Here is a 20,409-nt window from a genome sequence, read left to right as displayed (position 1 = left end):
ATCCCGGAGGAGGATGGGAGCCGGCACACCATGTCTTGTGCCTTTCTTCCATTCAGTGTTGCAGGTACAAGCTCAGAAACCACGCATGCATTGTTTTAGCTTCAACCCTCAATGCATTCCCAATTCATGAGTTCTTGGTGGGTTCCGGTATCGACATTTGGGCCCTGTTAGTTCCTTTGGTGGCATGTCCGTCTTATGGTCTTCTTCCTCCATTCCACATGCCTCCCTGGAGCCGTCCGAGGCTTTCTTCTTTCTCCTCACCTCCCACTATGCTGAATCATGCCCACCCCTCCCCTTCATGCCTCCACCCTTCCATCACCTCTGGGATCTGGCTTCTGACTCAGCTCCCAGCTCCCTTAGGAGCCCAGGCCTAGCTCCAGAACTCCAGTCAGTACCTGGCTTGGACTGAGAGCTGGCAAAGGGTGGGGTGTGAGGTGCCCCAATACTGGCTGGTGGCCATCTGGGAGCCTTTTAAGGTTGGGAAAGCAGCTTGGGGCACGGCAGCTGTCAGCACTTGACTGGGAGTTCTGTGTTTGCCACGTTGAATCTCCCGAGCTTCAGTTCCCTCATTTGTAAACCAGAGATAATTATACCATCCTCCCGGATGGAAGCCAGTGTGCGAATGAGCTTTATGAACTGTAAAGCTGTAGACAAATGTTAGTTGTTAGCGTCTGAGGTTGATGTTGTGCACATCAGCCCAGCTTTCCATGAGGATCTGGAAAGTGCCTTGTCCTTCTCTGCCCCTTTCTTCACGCAGTCTGTGCTTTGGGGACTCCACTCCTGCTTTTCCAAAGTCACTATCATCTAGACCCTCCCTGTTTTCCAGCCTCTGGGGGGGGGTCCTCAGCTTGTCACGACATCTCCGTGCCTGCTTCATCCCTAGAACCCAAAAAAACTTTCATTGTCATCAGGTTACACCAAGCATTGCAGTAGCCCCCGTAAGTCAGACTGGCTCCAGGGCCCAAGAGGCTGGCATGCAGGTCCAACCTCAGCACTGATTATGGACCAAGCTGACTTTCTTACCCTACAAGGCACTGTTTGGTCTAGAGTGGCTGGATGGAGGCCAGGGGGCCCAGAGAGTAGCTGGAGCAGGCAGAACCAGCAGTGGCAAAGACATTTGGGAATAGAAGGGGTCTCAGACAAGGCATCTGTAGGTACTGAAGAAGGGGGCTGGGAGAATGTCTGGCTGTGGGGTACAGGGAATATGTGGAGGGAAATGGCACTGTCTTGTGGAAAGAGACCTGTGTTGAGCCGCTGCCCTTTCTTACTACCTCCCCACCCTTACACTCAGTGCCATGGAAACCAGGCTGGATGCCCAGTGCACTCCAGGGGTGCCCACCCCATCAGGGCCTGCTTTTAAGACCCACAGATGTCAATTCTTGGTTGGGAACCATAGTAACTAGGATCTAGGCAACTCTAGAATACAACCATTGGCCCAGGGAACAGGGACTACTGTGAGGGCTGTCTTGTCTGAGTCCTGAGTCCCTCTCACCCAGTGAATAACTCCTGACCTGAGTGTAGATGAGGAGGTCTCTGGAGTGTGAGGTGTATGCCTAACTGAAGTGAAGCTTCTGATAGCCGTCATATCTGTCACACAAGCCTCTTTTGAGGACCTCCTGGTGCCAGGTGCCCTGCCTCTGAATAGTTGCTTCTATCTGTAGTGTCGTGTACTTTTTGCAAATCGTTTCATGTGTCTTTCCTCAGACTATATTGCATCCTGTATGTGCGTGTGTGTGTGTGTTTTTATAGATGGAGGTGTGTGTTTGTATAGATGGAAATGTGTGTGCACGTGTGTGTTATTCCCATCTTACAGATGAAAAAACCAAATCAGTATGATTACATAGAGGTTGAACCAGGCCAGCAGTCTGGAATCTGCCTAGGAATTTTATTAATAGTATGTGATATAGTAATGGAAATTACTTATCTGAGTAACAAATTAGTGTGTGTCTTGGGTAAAAACAACCACTCTCTGGTATTTGCTGAGTGCTTCCTAGGTACTGGGCTCACTGAAGATTACATAGTCACATTTAACCCAGCTCTGTGAAGTAGGTTGGGTTGTTGTGCTCACATCACTGATGAGGTAACTGAGGCTAGGGGTTAGCAAGGTGTTCCAGCAAAGTGTTGACCCCCGAACCTTGCAAGGCAAGGGAAGCGAACTGGGTCTGAACTGTGCAGTGTGGTATCATATACCAATCGCACATGGCACCCAGCTCTTGAAATGTGGCTAGTGCAGTTAGGAACAGTTTTTGTATAATGTCATCTTACTTGTTAATGAGACTTGCTAATGGTCTCAGCCACTGCTTCTGCCTCCTGAGTTAGGATGGTAAGCCAGGGCAACTGGTGGCTGAATATCCCTAACCACTGCGCTGGACAGTCTTCTTTTCTGCTACTCTGAGGAGATTGCAGCTAAGATGTTCCCTGAGCTTGTAGGGAGATCGTTGCCCAGGTCTCTATGGTAGTCAGATTTGGGGAGGGGGTATCCCTGCCTCATCCCTTGACTTTTTATCTCCATCCTTTGTGGCTCTGGTCCTGGTTGATTCCTGGTGCTCTTGGGTCCTTTCTACTATGAACGTTGACAGGAGGCCGTCTAGGGCTGACCAGGAGGAAAAAGGCTCAGAGTACTCTATCCTCCATTCTACTGCCTGCACTTCTCATGTATTTGAACCCAAGGTCTAGCATTTCCCAGGTAGAAGACCTTGGCCTCTTCACTCTTTTCCTTAGCTGGCCTCATTCCTGGTTTTGTTGTTGTTGTTTTGTCTGTCATGTAAGGATGATCTTAATGGATGAGCTATGTACTCAGTAAGACTGGTGAGGTTCTGCGGGGACAGAAAATTGGCCTCCAATATTTGGACCAGGAGACAGCCTTCACTGTGACTTATCTTAGTCTTATATTTAAGATCACCACTAACATGTTTTAAAAAAAGAGGCTATAGTAAATATGAATATAGTAAATATGAATACATCATGAATACAAAAGGAACAGGAGAAAACTGGCACTAACCTCTACCTTCTCTCCCTGGTCTGGGCTTAGGTGACCATCTGCACATTTTCAGGCCCTTCCCTAGCAGTAACAGTGGCCGCTGATAGATGAGCTCTCTGAATGCCACAGTCCTGTTATCCATTTCACTGGGATCTGGACAGCGCTGGAGAAAGCAGAGTGCCAGACTCAGGCCTCTCTCCCAGCCCCTGCCAGTCAGCATCCGTGGGTACCTGTGGTCTGACTCCCCAAGGCTGTTATTCAGAATGGGGTTTACCTATCACCCACCACCTGTCCCAAGAATGGAGACTAATTTAGTGCAGATGCAAGCAGCTTAGCTGACCCATCCAGGGCAGTCGTACGAGAGAAACTCAACACTTGCCTGGCTGCATCAGGCTGACCCTGTGAAGTTCTCACCAGTGTTTCATACATTTTAAACCAAACCTGAAACACTCTCAGCAGTGTTTCTTCTCGCCCCAGGGAATTCTGGGGAAACAGTCCCACCTGCAAGGCCAGCCCTCATTTCCCCTCACTTGTTCACTGGCGATCACTGTGGCAGCCGTCTCACTCAGTAAGTGCCTGGATAGAACCCCACAAGGCAGTACATACAGAGGGCAGAGGCGCAGGCCTGGCCACATGGAAGTGCTGGTTAATCCCCAAACTATTCTTCTTTCCCCACAAACTCTATGGAGTTCCTTTTGACCTTCAGGGCAATGGTCAGTCGCCCCCACTTGCTAGACAAAGAGGTTACAGGTCCTTTAGGATGCTGGGAGGTAGCAAAAGATTCCTGCTCTCACACTGTTGCCCCTTTCTTTCCTTTCCTTTTCTTTTTTCTCTCACTTTATCTTTTTCTATTTTTTATCTCTCATTTTATTCACCAATTTTGGCTCATTCTCCAAGCCAAAGAAAAATGCAACTGAAAAAAATTGTTGCACCAGTCTCTGTTTAACAACTCTGGCTGTCCTGAAATTCACTCTGTAGACAAGAGTGGCCTCAAATGCCCAGAGAGCCACCTGCCTCTGCCTTCCCAGTGCTGGGATTGAAGGCATGCACCACCACACCCAGCCTTGTGGCTCCTTTCTTCTTATTTATTTGTTTATTAATTTTTATTTTTATGTGAATTGGTGTTTTGTCATGGGTGCCAGATTCCCTGGAACTGGAGATACAGACAGTTGTGAGCTGCATGTTGGTGCTAGGAATTGAACCCAGGTTCTCTGGAAGAGCAGCCAGTGCTCTTAACCGCTGAACCGTCTCTGCCTCCACCCCCCCTTTCTTATTTTACCACCTACCTCTGTTCCCAGACAATTGACAGGCCTCTGAGCCTACACTTTCTACCTCGTGTAGGTTTTAGCTATTTTTTTTTTAAATTTCTCTAAAGCAAACTCTAATTTAAATATCACTTCTTCCCTCATTCCCGAAGCTATGGCCTTTATTGGGTCCTCCCTTGCCACTTTATTTCCATTCCTGCTCACTATTCTACTCAAATGTATCTGGCCAGTCTTCCTTACCTTGCCAAAGTGCTCTGGCTACTGTATCTTTCCACATCTTGGTCTTTGCAGCCACGCCTGGAGGCCCTGTCAGACAGATTAGGGGCTATGTGGATCTAAAGGCTTGGGGGATGAGGTGGGAGAAATAAGAGAAGCATTGTCCAGGAAGTTCAAGCCCTGGATAAAGCACCTATGGAGACTGAGGAGGACACACCGAGTAATACGACTCCGTCTGGGATGGGAGGTTGGGATGGCAGCAGAGACCACAGCGGCATGGTCCTCTGAGTCCTTGGAAACAACAGCATCCCTTGGGAATGTGCTAGATATGCAGACTTGTCCTACCTACCAACCCAAGCCTAGCTACTGGGGAAACTGAGATCATAACCTGCTAGGGATACAGAGTGAGTTCAAGGCCGCCTTGGGCGACATAACGAGACCTTGTATCAAAATAAGGAGTGAAAGGGGCTCAGTGGAATGCTGGCATAGCACACACAAGGCCCTAAATTCAATTCCCAACACTACAAAACAGATGACCCAGACAGACTGCAGGCTCCAGGCCAGACCACAAATCAGAAATCACAGGGGATGGTCCCAGGGGGCTGTAGTTCCTAGAACTCTCCAGGTGGTTCCAAAGCCCAGAAAACCTTGAAAACCAACCAGCCAAGCTGGACAGCAGTGGTGGTGCATGCTTTTAGTCCTAGCCCTCAGGAGGCAGAGGCAGGTGGATCTCTGAGTTCGAGTTCAGCATAGTCTACAGAGTGAGTTCCATCCAGGACAGTCAGGACTGTTACACAGAGAAGCCCTGTCTTGAAAACCAAAACAAAGTAAAAAAAGAAAAAAGAAAAGAAAGAAGGAAGGAAGGAAAGGAAGGAAGAAAAAGAAAACTAACAAACTGAAAAAATAAAATGTTGGAAATCGCTGGTGTGGATTAAGGACCGGGCTCGTAATGGGAGCTAGCTAGTGCAATTGGAATCGCAAGGGCTGTTGAACCAGACTTCTGGGTTTACAGCTATGCTGTGAAGTGGAATGGCCAAGTGTTCTAAGACTCTGCAAAACCACCTCTTGGGTCCCCATCCCCCACCCTACCGTGAGGATTTGCCCAGGTCTTTCATGTGCCTAAGAATCCCTAGAGCGCTTTTGACTTCTCTCTTCAGAAAATCAATTCTGTAGGCTGGATAAAGTTTAAGAATCTGTATTTCAAAATCAGCCCCAAGTGGTGCTGATGTGGGTGGTTTAAGCATCACTCTGACAGTCCTGATGTAAAGGGCCTTGGGTGATGCCATTTGTGTGCTAGATACTGGGTGGAGCAGAAGCTATGTGTGCAGAGTGCACACTCCAGACACTTGGGACCAGCTGCATGCACTGGCCCGAGGAGCTCCTGCCTTGAGGGCTTTGGGGCTGACCTGAAAGCACTGTAGAAAAGGGCAGCTATGTGAACAGTTAGCACATGAAGATCTGGGTCAAAGGCGAAGGCGTGGTCCTTTCATGGGAAGGGTCGGGAGAACCAGCTCCCTATTTCCTTGCTGGTGTAAGTGTATCCCCAGCGATAAAATCTGGGTTTGTAAATGGATCGGGACTGAAATGATAGGGACTGGCTTCAAAGGTGATTTTGTCCAGGAAGCAAATGGAGCTTAGGATCCTCCATCAACCTCCTTGGTGACACAGTTTGGGCTTATGGTGTAGCAGAGACCATTTCCTTTTCGCAGAAAACACTCTTTCTACTCCCTCCCTCCAGCCTGGCTAGCAACCTGACCAAGAGACTTGACCTAGACTTGCTGCTGATTGGCAGGATAACACCTAGGTGCTATTCCCCCGGTGGCCACCAGGGGTCTCTGAGGCACTCACAGACATTTGTCAATCAGACAACTCTTTGCCCCGCCCTCCTTTCCTCAACCTTGGAGCTGCCTCAGCACTGACCAGCCTGGAGGTGACCCTGGAGCCAGGACTCTAAGCTCCCTGGAGGGAGAGGAGCCCCTTCTTCCCAGGGTTGCGGCTATGATCTCAGTGTCAGCTGGGAGCCACGCCTCCAGCGGCAGAAGTCGTTCTGATTTCTCTCCCCTCCCCAACCTGAAAGTGGGCCCTCCTCTTGGTCCCCACCCCTCGTCCTCACTGGTAGTGCTGGGAACACAGGTCATAGCTTGGGAATGTGGCCCTGGTTAGAGGGAGGGGATGAGGGAGAAAGACTTGCGGCCTCAGCTCAACCTTGTCTGTATCGCCCTTTCCAAGCCCCTTCCCCACTCGCGGGGTGCAAATGGGTGCGGCGAGGACTGACGGGAGTAGGCCTCACTTTTCTTGTTATGGATCCTGGTGGGCTGATGGGTAAAAGGCAAGTTACCAGCAGGGTCCCAGTAGAGCCCACGGTAGAGCGGATGCAGGGCTGTGTCCTGAAGCGCCTGCTCTCTCCCAGATTCGCCTAAGTGCAGTACCTGGGAGGCAACAGCCACGTGATCCGCTTCCTTAGGTTGACAGGGAACAAATCTGGGAAGGAGGGCCAATGCCCTGCCAGTTCTTTGGTTCTCTGTGTCTGAAAGAGCTGGCTGTGGCTTGTTCAGGGGTTTAAGGCTGGTTAGTCATGCAGTCCCATGTCAAGTCTTGTTGGTTTGGGTCTTTTACTTTTGGCACTTCTTATGGTGGGTCAGTCAACACTTACGGCCCAGGCAAGGCTACTAAATGCCGCAGTGCGGGGTCATCCTACCTCTATCCCCCTCTGAGGGCTGGGGTCCCCACACCTGGAGTCTCAGCCCTACGGAGGCGCTCGGCTCTTGTCAGTGTCCCAAGCTGTAATGAGAAGAAAGGCAGACGCTGGCTGCTTGGAATGAGCAGTGGCTAAATTCAGCTGGGCTGGACTCTGCCCCTCCCCCTGTCCCTATGCCGCAGCTCCTGGGGCTGCTCCCTGTGGTCTCTGCAGGCACCACCTTCCCAACTAGCGCCTGCCTGCTGCCCAGCCTCTCGCTGGCCACCCCCACCTCCTCCTTCCCCCTCCTAGGCTCACTTCCCCTCCCCCCAGGGCCGGCTCAGTGCGGGGCCTCCACTGGGTCAGCGAGTGAGTGGGGCTGGGCAGGCTGAACGCCTGCTCCCTGGGGAGCTAAGGCCAGTGGGCCGTGGGCAGGAGGGCCTGGTGCCAGGGCAGAAGCTTAAGGAAGGTACAGGCCGGGGTCCGTGTGCAAAGTCTCAGGGTGAGTTTGGGGTGCAGTACTGCTGGGGGCTTGGGGTTGGGGAAACAGGAGGAGTGGCCAGGGGGCTGTGGCAGATTCGTGTCTGTATTTGGCAGTCGGATAAGCGCCAGCTCAGCGAGGCTGGGCCCCTGGCCAGTTGGAGGGGAGCGCTTCAGGGCCCTGGGGACACCCCTCCCCCAAGGCAGATTCAGGTGTCCCCCTCCTCTTTTCCTAGGCTGAATCACCCTTTCCTTTGGATGATTCTAACTCTGTTTTCCTCTCCCCTGAGAATCTGGGGTTCATGCTGTAGCTATGGGGCCAACAGGTGCCCCTGGGGAAGCTGAGAAGGGAAAGGGGGAAGGGCTGCCTGGACACTGCCACCTCATTGGCCCTGGACAGAGGTCAGGATGGGGCTTGTCTGAGGTGTGTGTTCTTTCTGCGCCAGCTCACCTAAAAAACTAGTGTCCTGGTCCTGCCATTGTGGGGCCCTAGAGATATCTACTACCCCTTTGGAGCTTGTGGATGGTAGTTTGAAGGCCCACTTCATGCTAGTACATAAATTAGCTGCTTCAGTACAATTCAGGGGCTCCCCCAAGGCCATGTAGTGGCCCTTCTGCCGGCCAAACCCTTTGCTGAAGGCTGCTCTCTGTAGAATATCATCAGAGTTGACAGGGCAGACAGTGGAGGAATCAGACTCAGGGAGAGGATGTATCTGGGCATGGTCATACAGCAAGTGAGCCTCAACAGGAGGTGAGGTCGGGGCTGGGCCTGCGGGAGCTGCCTCGTTTCTCTATAATACGCCCAGCCATCTCTCTCCATCCTTTCTCCCTGATATCATCTATCTCTCCTCCAGGTGGGTCCACATCCCCTTTCAGCAGCCCCATCACCTCTGATGAGGAGTACCTGAGCCCCCCAGAGGAGTTCCCAGAGCCTGGGGAGACTTGGCCCCGAACCCCTACCATGAAGCTCAGTCCTAGCCAGGATCGCGATTCCTCTGACTCCAAGGCACCCCCAACCTTCAAGGTCAGACCCCTGAGGCTGGTATCCAGCCTTCTGTGGACACCCTTCCTTTGTGCACCCCTTATTCTTGAGGCCACACTTAATGGAACCTTGCCCCTTTAGCCCTTGTTACCCAGAGACAGTCACAGACTGGTGTGGAAGAGACCTCTGTCCCAGGTCCACCAGCTCTCAGCAGCCAATGCTATGCTCTATCACCCCTGATGCTTTGGGATTCTCCTTCAGGTCTCACTTATGGACCAATCAGTGAGAGAAGGACAAGATGTCATTATGAGCATTCGAGTGCAGGGGGAGCCCAAGCCTGTGGTCTCCTGGTAAGTAGCAGACCACTTATGCCACCCACCAGAACCGCCCTCCAGGCTAAACCTTAGAGCTGGCTTTGGTAGAAGGGGACAGAGCACTAGGGAGCTTCTCTTGTACTCCATCTCAGATATAGCAGGACCCACTCCACACGCCTGCCCATGGCTTCCTCTATGGGGCAGGTATTGGAGCAATGAGTGGCTTCATGTCTACCCACTTTGAATGGCCAAGACTCCTCTTACCATGTAGAAGGCTGTTTGTCTCTGTGCCGTCAGCTGAGGCAGGGTGATTTTTGAAGCCAAGCATCCTGTACCCAGCCTGTGGTAGACCTGGTCCTCAAAATTTGTTTCTGAGCTGCCCAAGTCTGAGTTAAATGTGTTTCTCAGCTACCCTGCCTTGTGCAGCCAGGTGCTTGGAACATTACTCAGCATGTACTAGTCCCCATCCCGACACTGGTTTGGGTTGTGTTTTTCATTTTTAATGGATTATATAGTCTCCTATGTGATTATTATTATTATTATTATTTTAAGATTGTAAGTTCTGGGCTGGAGAGATGGCTCACTGGCTGCTCTTCCAGAGGTCCTGAGTTCAATTCCCAGCAACCACATGGTGGCTCACAACCATCTGTACTGAGATCTGGCGCCCTCCTCTGGCATGCGGGCATACATGCAGGCAGAATGTTGTATATATAATAAATAAATCTTTAAAAAAAAAAGATTGTAAGTTCTTTAGTATTCCTTTTGAGGAGTGGGAATCTAAGTTTCTGTTACAAATAAGTGGAAGTAAGATATGGGGACATTTAAGAACTATTTAGAGGTGATGCAGGTTCTAAGATGGGAGAGACCCAAGTGGGTCTAAAAGTACTTGGAGAAGGTAGGAAGGCAGAGCTGGGGTAAACCTAGCTTTGGATCCCAAGGTTGCGTTGATCAGTCAGTGAGGAGGAGAGGGCTTCAGCCAGCCAGCGGGGAAGCCCTAGAACCTTCCTCCTCCTGTTACTGTGAATGCAGGTAAGGGTTTCAGGTTCTAAGGCTGTGCTTTTCTCTCTTTGACAGGCTGAGGAATCGTCAGCCTGTGCGCCCAGACCAGCGGCGCTTTGCAGAGGAGGCCGAGGGTGGTCTCTGCCGCTTGCGGATCCTGGCTGCTGAGCGGGGTGATGCTGGCTTCTACACTTGCAAGGCAGTCAATGAGTACGGAGCTCGGCAGTGTGAGGCCCGCCTGGAGGTCCGAGGTGAGAGGCCCATCTACTCCTGAAATCCCTGCCTATCCCGGCCTTTACCCTCCTGACAGCTCACATCTAACCTCAGTTCCAGGATGTCACACTGAAGGGGCCCCTAGTCCAGCTGCTTATAATGTAGTTGACTAAATTGAACCCAGAGAAAGGAAGTGACTTTGCCCAAGATCACACGGGAAATGATTCCATACCCAACTGGCTACCCAATATGCGTTCCCCATGCTCCGTCACGACAACTCCTCATGGTAGCTAGCTGCCCTGCATCCTCCTCCCACCCTTCGAAGCTCCGGCTGCCTGCTCTGTGCGGGCCCATTCTTCACTGACCCCCTCGCCCTTCTCTTGTCCCCTGGTTGCCCTCCATATACATACATGTGATTGCTGTGCAGAAACTGTTGTGGTTGGGGTGGCAGTGGGGAGTGGCTGGTGGCTGGACCCGTTCGAAGGGATCATCATGATGGAGGGACATCAGAGGTGCCAGGGTTACAGAGCCCCAGAGTATAGAGAAGGTTAGGCCCTCAGAGTTAGGGACATAAGTCAGGGTTTTTAGGCAGCTGGCATGATAGGATCTATCCATGCTGCCCTTCAGAGGCTGCTGGTCATCCCCTCCCTGTGACGTCACAGGGTTAGGGACATCTCCTCAGACCCTTATTCCACCATGGTCCTTTCCTGCCCTCACTGGGCACAGCCCCTTCAAGCCTGGCAAAGGCCAGCTCTATGGGCTTCCCAAGACACTCCTAAGGCCCTGCTGGAGTCCAGACCTACAGTTCTAGTTCCTCTGCCAGGCCTCGCCTGCCTCGCTCTCCCTGGTTCGTCTTGTTGCTGTGGTTGCCACCTCTCTGACAATTCTTCAGTTCCATTCCCTGCCCTCTTCCTTCTCTGGTGTTGGGCTCTACTTTGCTTCTCTGTGTTAACCTGTGTCTCGGTGCTTCTTTCTCTTTGGGCTTCTTTCCAGCATTCCACAGGCTTTGGAGTGCTCCTAATGGCTATGAGCACCTCCCCCCCTTGTTGCTCAGGGTCTCTGTCTGTTGAGGAACCCCAGGGACCAGGCTAGCCACTGGCCCTCCCACCCTAGTACTTACTACAGCGAGCTGAAAGTGTCAGTTTTAGAGGCAGCTCCATAACCAGAGGGGCCCTAGCTAGGTCTGTGCGCCTGTGTGCACGTGTGTGCGCGCGCGTGTGTGTGTGTGTGTGTGCTGCACTAACCTGCCGCTTGCTGACTGAGGTTTTTGTCTGTACACAGGCGAGTGAGCTCAGGGGGCCACCTGCGCTGCCCCCGCTACCCTCCGAGCTGCGCCCCTGTCTCAGGCACCTCTCGGACCTCGCTGTGTCTCACTGCCTCCTGCCCACAGACCCAGCCGGCTCTCCCTCCGGCCCGGACTTATCCCTGTTATCCCTGCCTCCCCCTCCCTCTCTAGTCCATGAAGCACCCTGGGGTAGTCCATGGACCCCCGTGGATCCTCCCTCCCTAAGTAGATATGTGGCTGTGCAGGCCAGGAGGCCCCCAGAAGGACTGAGTGCTGGGAAGGGACAACCTTGAGGGGTGCCAAGCTCCCCCAGTCTCCCTGTAGGGAGCGTCAAGCGAGTGCATGTGCTGTGCTGCTACAGGCCACTGTCTGTCTATCTGTCTGTCTGTCTGTGTGTCTGTGACAGTCAGGGAAGAATGCCTCTGAGCTGAGGTGGAATAAAACGGGACTAGATGACAATACATGGCATCCACGGGATGAAGGGGACCAGAGGAGCAGGTACAGTGGCTAGGACGATTACCGGGAAGGGGCAGGGCACTGATGATTTCAGAAATAGACTTTTAATGGCACAACACTTTCTATTCCACAAGAGACCAAAAGCAAGAGGCCTGGGGTTAAGCCCTGGCTGCTGGCAAGCTTAGGATCCAGAGGGCCACCCTCCTTCACGGCCATGTCCGACATGCTCTAGCTGGGAATGAGAGAGCAAGCCAGGCTGAGCACAGGAGCAGGGGCATAGTGGGGTGGGGACTTGGAAATACTATTTCGTAGCTCAAATAAAGTCCAGTTTGTACCCATCTAGTGTGCTGTGTTTTCTTTATCTCCGCCGCCGTTGCTGCTGCCACCATCCTTTTGGATACCTTCCCCCAACCCCCTTTCACCTCTCATCACTTCCCCTCCTTGGGGCCAACATAGGTTCCCATCTCAGAGCCAGGTCTAGGGGCTCCTTGCTGTCTTGCCTGGGGCGGATGGGCTTTTCCAGTCTCCAGAGGAACCAAATGCATCTCTCTCTCTGTATCTGTCTGTCTCTCTGTGTGTGCGTGTGTGTGTGTCTTCCTTGCCCCGTGTGTCTCTGCTCTGTTTGTGCCCCCTGTGGCTGCCCTCCCCTTAGCACACCCTGAAAGCCGGTCCCTGGCCGTGCTGGCCCCCCTGCAGGACGTGGACGTGGGGGCCGGGGAGATGGCGCTGTTTGAGTGCCTGGTGGCAGGTCCAACCGACGTGGAGGTGGACTGGCTGTGCCGCGGCCGCCTGCTGCAGCCTGCGCTGCTCAAATGCAAGATGCATTTTGATGGCCGCAAATGCAAGCTGCTGCTCACCTCTGTGCATGAAGACGACAGTGGTGTCTACACGTGCAAGCTGAGCACAGCCAAAGGTACCCACTCACTCAGGTGCTAGGGCTGTCGTGATGCCCAGAGCTGGGGAGGGAACCGGAAGACAGGGTGCGGAACAGATGCCCAGGAAGTGGGGGCAGGAGATGGTATGGGCCTCTGGCTCCCCAAACAGTGAGCACTCAGATCAGTGGTTCTCAGTTTTCCTAATACTGTGACCTTTTAATACAGTTCCTCATGTTGTGGTGACCACTCCTCATAGAATTTTTGTTGCTATTTCATAACTGTAATTTTGCTATGGTTATGAATCATAATGTAAATGTCTGACATGCAGGGTATCTGATATGCAACCCCTGTGAAAAGGTAATTGGATGCTGGGGGGGGGGTCGTGACCCACAGGTTGAGAACCACTGACTTAGAGCACTATTCAGAACAGAAAATGATGCTATTCCCAGGCTGAGCAAGTCCATTGAGATGTAGCACACAGACCTGACTTGGGCATCTCTAGCCTTGCTCTGCATGTTTCCAAGCACATGTCTTTAGACAAGTCACTTCCTCTGTGTGAGCTTTATTCTATCCATCCATGAAAGAGGAATGGTGCTACCTACCAGGCAGGGGGATTGGCAGGATTGGGGAGATGATGACCCCTGCAGAGAACAAAACCCTGTGCCAGTCATGGATGCCAGCTGTCCTGGTTCTGTTCTCTTTGGAGAACAGAGATGAGGGCACCTGCCTCTGGGGCAGGGGGTATAAAGCGGGACCAAGAGGCATCTGCTCTGTGTGTATGACAGGTGGGGCAGTGTGTGGTCATTAACCAGACACAGGCGAGTCAGGGGGAGGGGCTTCTCTTCAAGAACCTTCTCACTCAGAATCAAGCTATGTTTCATCTTGAGTGGGCAGAGTAAGGTAAGAACTTCATCAGGTTCTGTGCACCTGTTGTGTCCCCAGTCCCCCTTGGGAGGCATCTACCCATCCTTGTTGACCTCCCACCTCCTAAGAAGGCCTGGTCTATGAATCTTAGCCCATGGCCTCAGCCCTCACGTTCAGCTCAGGCTCTTAAAGGCTGGCGTGAACCTGTAAGATGAGGTGTCTGGGCCTCCACAGCCTTCTTTGACCCAGTGCCGCCACCTACTTCCTCACAGATGAGCTGACCTGCAGTGCCCGGCTGACGGTCCGGCCATCGCTGGCGCCTCTGTTCACCCGGTTGCTGGAAGATGCAGAGGTGCTAGAAGGCCGTGCTGCCCGCTTGGATTGCAAGATCAGCGGCACCCCACCTCCCTCCGTTACCTGGACTCATTTTGGTATGGTCCCCCACTCTGAATATGTTGAGAAGGCATCAAGGGCTAAGACAGACAGGTCTTGCTGCTATAGGAGATCTGTGTCTGTGTCCCCCTGCCCCCAGGCCACCCTGTGAATGAGAGCGAGAACCTGCGGCTGCGACAGGATGGGGGACTGCATTCACTGCACATTGCCCGGGTGGGAAGTGAGGACGAGGGACTTTATGAAGTCAGTGCCACCAACACGCATGGCCAGGCCCACTGCTCTGCCCAGCTGTATGTGGAGGAGCCTCGGACAGCCGCCTCTGGCCCCAGGTACCCCCTAGGCCTCTAGGTGCTGCCTGCAGTGCCTCTGAGGGACCCTCACCCTGAGCCGGAGGGGGGGTGCATAGCTGTGCACATCTGGACAGCCGTGTGGTTCTTGCAGCTCAAAGTTGGAGAAGATGCCGTCCATCCCTGAGGAGCCAGAGCACGGGGATCTGGAGAGACTGTCTATCCCAGACTTCCTGCGGCCACTGCAGGATCTGGAAGTGGGACTAGCTAAAGAGGCCATGCTGGAGTGCCAAGTGACCGGCCTGCCCTATCCTACCATCAGCTGGTTCCACAACGGTCACCGAATTCAAAGCAGTGATGACCGGCGCATGACACAGTGTATGTGACTGGGAAGGCACCCAGCAACCTCTTGGCTTTTTGGATACTTCCCTAGGGACCCCTCATGTCTTCCTTTCATAATTGGTTTAGAGATGGGAGGGTCTGGGGAAGAGAACCTTTAGGGGCTCTGAGGTCCATCTGAGCCCACAGTGTCACCCCGAGTGGCTCTGTTAGCACTTACCGGGCAGGCAGTACAGCCTGCTGCTGACCAGCAAGCGGGTTCCAGAACCCACAGTGCCTTTCCTCCCTCATCAGCAACTGAGCTGTGAGAGAATGAAATTAGTGATACATATCACCAAAAGCGGGGCCTGGCAGATAGCAAGCGGTCAGCAAATGATAAATCGTCTGACAGTTTTTTGTTGCCACCGCTCTCACTGTTGATAAAGCCACACTGCCCAGATGCCTGAGAAATCTCAGTGGAGAGGCTGGGATGCACGGGGTCTGGCTGAAGGGAAGCTGCCAGGGATACAAAGAACAGGATGTTTTGGGTTAGAGTCCTCTTGCCTGGTTGCTTTCCCAAGGGAACACTTGTGTTCTATTGTTGAAGCAGCATGAATCTCATGCCAGTTCCTCCTGCCTCCACCCGTGACGGTTTTCATCTGTAGCTGCTGCATTTGATAGCCCCTGCAAGGCCCGAAGACAGGACAGGGACAGTCTCACTTTGCTGTAGGCCTGTGAGGCAGGTACTCTTATACCTGTTTACAGATGGGGAAACTGAGGCTTAGAGAGGTACAGACACTTCCTCAAAGGTAAGCAAGGAACTCCTGACCCAAGTTCATCTCCTGAAAAGCCTGCTCTTGACTGAGGACGTAGCTCAGTAGGTAAAGTGCTTGCCAGCATCCTCGAGCCCTGGTTGTGACCTCTACTACTGCGTAAACTGGGCATGGTGGCATGCCCCTGCAATGCCAGGATTCGGGAGGCAGAGATAGGAGAATCAGAAGTTCAAGGTCATTCTCAGCTGCATAGTGATTTCTAGGCTAATTGAAGTACATGAAACCCTGTCAAAGGGAAGGGAGTATGGGAGAGAGGAAAGAAGAGAGGAAAGAGAAATAAAGACTGTTTTTAGTCACTCACAGTCGGTCCGTTCTCCAACTCCACCTCATCTCATCTCTAGTACCACGCCAGCAGCCCTGACAGCCTGACCCTTGCTCCCTCTAGTAGCTGTCACTGCTCAGTCACAGACTCTCCTGTGTCCCTATTTCCTTTGAGGCTCTGGCCGGTGTCTGTCTGAGCTGACGTCTCTGCTGTGCCCGTATCTGCGGCCACTGGCAGCCTTTGGCTTCTCCTCCCTTGGAAATAGTGCAGGCAGAGATAAATGAGTGGATGGCCGTTGGAAGTGAGATAACTGCTGAAGGAAGGCAGGAGTGTTTGGGAACAGCCCTGGTGGGAAAGAGAACAGTACAGGCTGCCCCTTCTTCATGTCCTGCCAGAGACAGCCTCCTTATCATTGATGAAGCAGAGTGCAAGAAACGAGCTTTGGAACGAAATGGAACTTAATTCCAAGCCACTGCTTTCTCATCTCTTAGCTGGGTGACCTTGGACAAGCCAGTTAATGTCTCTGACCTCGCTGGTAAATGGGGATAATTTTGTAAAACTGTTGAAAGGATTAGGGTTGAGAAAACCATGTCAAGTACCTGGCGTAGGATGGACACAGAGCAGGCAGCTCTTATTGTAATTTATACTATGACACATATTTGGCACTTACTGCATGCAAAGCGTTGAGTTCTGGGTGGGACAAGCAGAGCTGGACAGGAGCTGTCGCAGAAGTAAAAAGGAAAAATTGTCAAAATCACTGGTAACCAGCAATGAGCTTCAAGAGGTCTGGAGACCCAGAGAGGACATCAGGGTACTGGAAGGAAGGGGTGGGGCCATAGCAGGCTGAGATTCATGGCATGTGCCTGAACTATGTCTTTTTTTTTTTTTAATATTTATTTATTATATAATACTATATTCTGTCTGTATGTATGTCTGCAGGCCAGAAGAGGGCACCAGACCTCATTACAGATGGTTGTGAGCCACCATGTGGTTGCCGGGAATTGAACTCAGGACCTTTGGAAGAGCAGGCAGTACTCTTAACCACTGAGCCATCTCTCCAGCCCTGAACTATGTCTTAAAGGAGAAGGGAGCTTTAGATAAGAGTTGAGAACATTCTGAACAGGAGGAATTTGATGAGCTGAGATTCAGCGGTGGAACTCATGTGGCCTGTTCAGGGACCCAATCGTCTACAAGAGTTGGGAAGGAATAGCCAGGTGGTGAGAAGGGCATTAGGGTCGCTAGGTTTGGCTGATCTCCGGTAGATTTTCCTCAGACTCTGTTGGAGATGAGGCGCAGGCAGTGGTCACTGGGGCGAGAAGAGACTGTGGGAGGAACCTACTGACAAAACTTTGTCACAACCTTGACTTGAAAGTTACAAGCCTTTGGAGGTGCAGGAATGAGGGGGCTGTCATGGGGACAAAGACAAGCCTTGCTTGACAAGAAGATGCCAAGTGACTAGGCCTGAAATGCTCAAGAGGAACAAGGACCAGCCTTGGCTACAGGAAACATGTGTCTCTTGATGGCTGCCCTATCCTGTCCCCTTGCCCTCTCCCTGCAGTAGGAAGCATATGTGTGGTCAAGCTTGATCTCTCATGAGCCGAGTATTCTTCTGACCACCCGTGTGTCACCGTCCCTCCCCCACAGACAGGGATATACATCGCCTGGTGTTCCCAGCTGTGGGGCCTCAGCACGCTGGTGTCTATAAGAGTGTCATCGCCAACAAGTTGGGCAAAGCTGCCTGCTACGCTCACCTCTATGTCACAGGTGAGGCCAAAATCCTCCTTAGTAGTTTTGTCCAATGTGGCCTCTGGAACCGTTCGATAGCGTGGCCAGAGGTGGCCGGGGCTGGGTCGGGGGACTCTACACTAGCTCCCCCTCCAGTCCTGAGGGAGCAGCTGCCATTGTCCCTATACCTATGGTTAAGCCTCAGCCCCAGCTTCCTGACTAAGGCTGGTGCTCCTGTAGAGATGTTAGTCTCGGAAGCACCCCCACACCTTCCACCTGTGGCTTCCAGATGTGGTTCCAGGCCCTCCAGATGGCGCTCCGCAGGTAGTGGCTGTGACAGGAAAGATGGTGACGCTCACGTGGAACCCACCCAGGAGTCTGGACATGGCTATTGGTGGGTCAGAGCCACACAGGGTAGAGGGTAGGGATGAGGCCTGAACAGAGACGGCTCAGGCAAGGCCACTACAAGGTCTGGGCTTTTGAGCCTATGATGGGGCGGCGGGGGTGGGGGTGGGGTGAGGGAGTGGATAGTTCAGTAGAAGTGGGACCAGGAACATTCTGCTGTTTCTTCTCTAGACCCAGATTCCCTGACATACACTGTGCAGCACCAGGTGTTAGGCTCGGACCAGTGGACAGCACTGGTCACAGGCCTGCGGGAACCTGAGTGGGCAGCCGCAGGGCTGAAGAAAGGGCTCCAGCACATCTTCCGGGTCCTCAGCACCAGCGGCAAGAGCAGCAGCAAGCCCTCAGCACCGTCGGAGCCCGTGCAGCTGTTAGAGCATGGTGAGCCGATGCTGTGTGGCCAGGGGAGGGGCCACAGCATGAATGGTGTCGCTTGGCCGGATCCCATCCCATCAGCGGCAGCAGTGGTCTGGGTACAAGGCGAAAGCTTTGGTGTTGTTAATCCTTCCTGAGCTGCTTCCTGGCTCTGTTCCACTTCTCTGAGCCTCAACTTCTCCATCTGTACCACTGGAACTTTAGTGGGGGTGGGGGTGAAAGTGCAACAGGTACCATGGCCCCACTGTCAGCCTGTGTTCTCCTCCCCCAAGGCCCACCCCTGGAAGAGGCCCCGGCCGTGCTGGACAAACCAGACATTGTGTATGTAGTAGAGGGCCAGCCCGCTTGCGTCACCGTCACCTTTAACCATGTGGAGGCCCAGGTTGTCTGGCGGAGGTAGGAGTCCTTACTCAACCTGTCCCTGACCTGTGATAGTCCAGTCCCATCCCCAGCCGGCAAGATCACCCGTCATTTCTTCCGTAGCTGCCGAGGAGCCCTTCTAGAAGCACGCACAGGCGTGTACGAACTGAGGCAGCCAGACGACGACCAGTACTGTCTTCGGATCTGCCGGGTGAGCCGCCGAGACTTAGGGCCCCTCACCTGCACTGCCCGAAACCGCCATGGCACAAAGGCCTGCTCAGTCACCCTGGAGCTGGCAGGTGGGTGACAACTTCTTACTATTCCTGCCTCTCAGGCAGCTGCCATTGCTGGAGACTCAATTCCATGTCCTCCCTTTCATTCCTGTCCTTCTAGTGACAATACCAGTATTAGTAATAATAAGAGGAATAAACTAATATTTATTGAACATGCATGATGACATATTCTATAATAACTACACTCAGGAAGCCAAGGTAGGAAGATTATGAGTTTGAGGTCACCTGGGCCACAAGTGAAGGAGGTCTAGTTTTAAAATAAAAAAAAAGAGTCTTGACTGTGGCTCACTGTAGAGTACTTGCCTAGCACAAGACTTTAGGTTTGGTCCATTGGCACTGACACACACTCACACATACAATGTTATGTATAATGTTACATATAGGACTTAGCATCTCATATGAGCCAGGATCAGTATGAAGAACTGCACCTATTTAGTGTGCCAACCTTGTAAGGTGGGGTTAGTTGTCATTCCCAATTCACAGATGAAGCAAGGTCAGAGTGTGAAGTGACCTGGCCCAAGGTCCCAGAGTCTTATAAGCACAGGAGCTGGGTTCAAGTTCCCATGTCAGATGGCAAAGCTGTGAGTACCATTAGCTTGTGTGCTAAAGACAGCGAGGGAACACTGTCTCAGCTGAAACAGGGTGGGGGGAGGAGGATCTGATAAAGAAGCAAATGTCCTCAAGCAGTCCATCACCTGCCACCCGGCTCTGAGGCTCCTGGCTGCACTTCAGCGATGCTAGTTTGACGGTGTCCCTGTCACCTTTAACCATGTGCAGGCCTAGAACCCAAGTCCCTTTCTATAGTCTCTCCTTTCAAGTCAAGTCTTCTGGAGCTGTAGTGTGCATTAAGTGACCATTGTTGTGTGTGTGTGTGTGTGTGTGTGTGTGTGTGTGTTTTTTGCTTGTTAGTTAACTCCAGGATCCGAAACTGCCACTGAAAACTTCAGATCCACCTAAACTGGATGTTCTTACCTCCTGAGTGGATACAGTCCCAGCCAAAAGTAAAGAAAGTGACAATTTAGTTAGCACAATCTATGAGGAAATGGACACTTTCTGTTGCAGGAGGAAAAAAAAAAAAGCCAAGTGATGTTAGCACACCTTTAATCCCAGCACTCAGAGGCAGGCCAATCTCTGTGAGTTCGAGGCCAGCCTGATCTACAGAGCTTGCAAAGCGAGTTCCGAGACAGTTGTTACATAGAGAAACTCTGTCTCGAAAAACAAACAAAGGAACAAATCAATGAAGTTCACTACAGAGTTTCTTCCCGCAGCAGACAGGGATCAAGGGAAGACAGCTGTGAAGTGGGCACAAGCAGTCACAGGGCATGCAGAGGAGATGGGTCCTCCTGACCCTGTGTGCACGGGGTTTCCATTCCTGGAGTTTTGCTGCTGCCCAGCTCCTACCCTGCCCTTCCTACTCAATCACCACTCTGTCCCCAGATCGCAGTAGCTGCTGGACTTGTCACCCTTCCCAGGTCTAGCCAAATTTAGGGCTCAGAGAGGCCTAGGAGCCTGCATCCTAGCTGTCGTGGATGGTGACTGAGGGAGACTATCTTAA

The 20,409-nt window shown here is 52.4% G+C and overlaps 1 protein-coding gene across 7 annotated transcripts in view; it reads left to right on the top strand.

Moving 5' to 3' along the window:
• Speg (striated muscle enriched protein kinase) overlaps positions 1-20,409 on the top strand; it is a 56,297-nt gene that overhangs the window by 16,933 nt on the left and 18,955 nt on the right. For 5 of the 7 annotated variants that reach the window (XM_057758304.1, XM_057758299.1, XM_057758317.1 and 2 more), the window contains 12 exons: positions 8,473-8,642; positions 8,862-8,950; positions 9,989-10,164; positions 12,520-12,780; positions 13,879-14,037; positions 14,139-14,328; positions 14,441-14,664; positions 17,344-17,463; positions 17,714-17,818; positions 18,001-18,207; positions 18,474-18,597; positions 18,685-18,860. In XM_057758304.1, coding sequence (XP_057614287.1) covers positions 8,473-8,642; positions 8,862-8,950; positions 9,989-10,164; positions 12,520-12,780; positions 13,879-14,037; positions 14,139-14,328; positions 14,441-14,664; positions 17,344-17,463; positions 17,714-17,818; positions 18,001-18,207; positions 18,474-18,597; positions 18,685-18,860 — 2,001 coding nt within the window. Of the gene's footprint in view, positions 1-7,301; positions 7,641-8,472; positions 8,643-8,861; positions 8,951-9,988; positions 10,165-11,407; positions 12,196-12,519; positions 12,781-13,878; positions 14,038-14,138; positions 14,329-14,440; positions 14,665-17,343; positions 17,464-17,713; positions 17,819-18,000; positions 18,208-18,473; positions 18,598-18,684; positions 18,861-20,409 lie in introns of those variants that run through there. The other 2 variants (XM_057758333.1, XM_057758340.1) reach the window with 2 other exon arrangements.

The sequence above is a fragment of the Chionomys nivalis genome, chromosome 2, assembly GCF_950005125.1.
Source record: "Chionomys nivalis chromosome 2, mChiNiv1.1, whole genome shotgun sequence".
In the NCBI taxonomy this organism is placed as follows: Eukaryota; Metazoa; Chordata; class Mammalia; order Rodentia; family Cricetidae; genus Chionomys; species Chionomys nivalis.
This window is presented reverse-complemented; position numbering and strand designations above follow the sequence as displayed.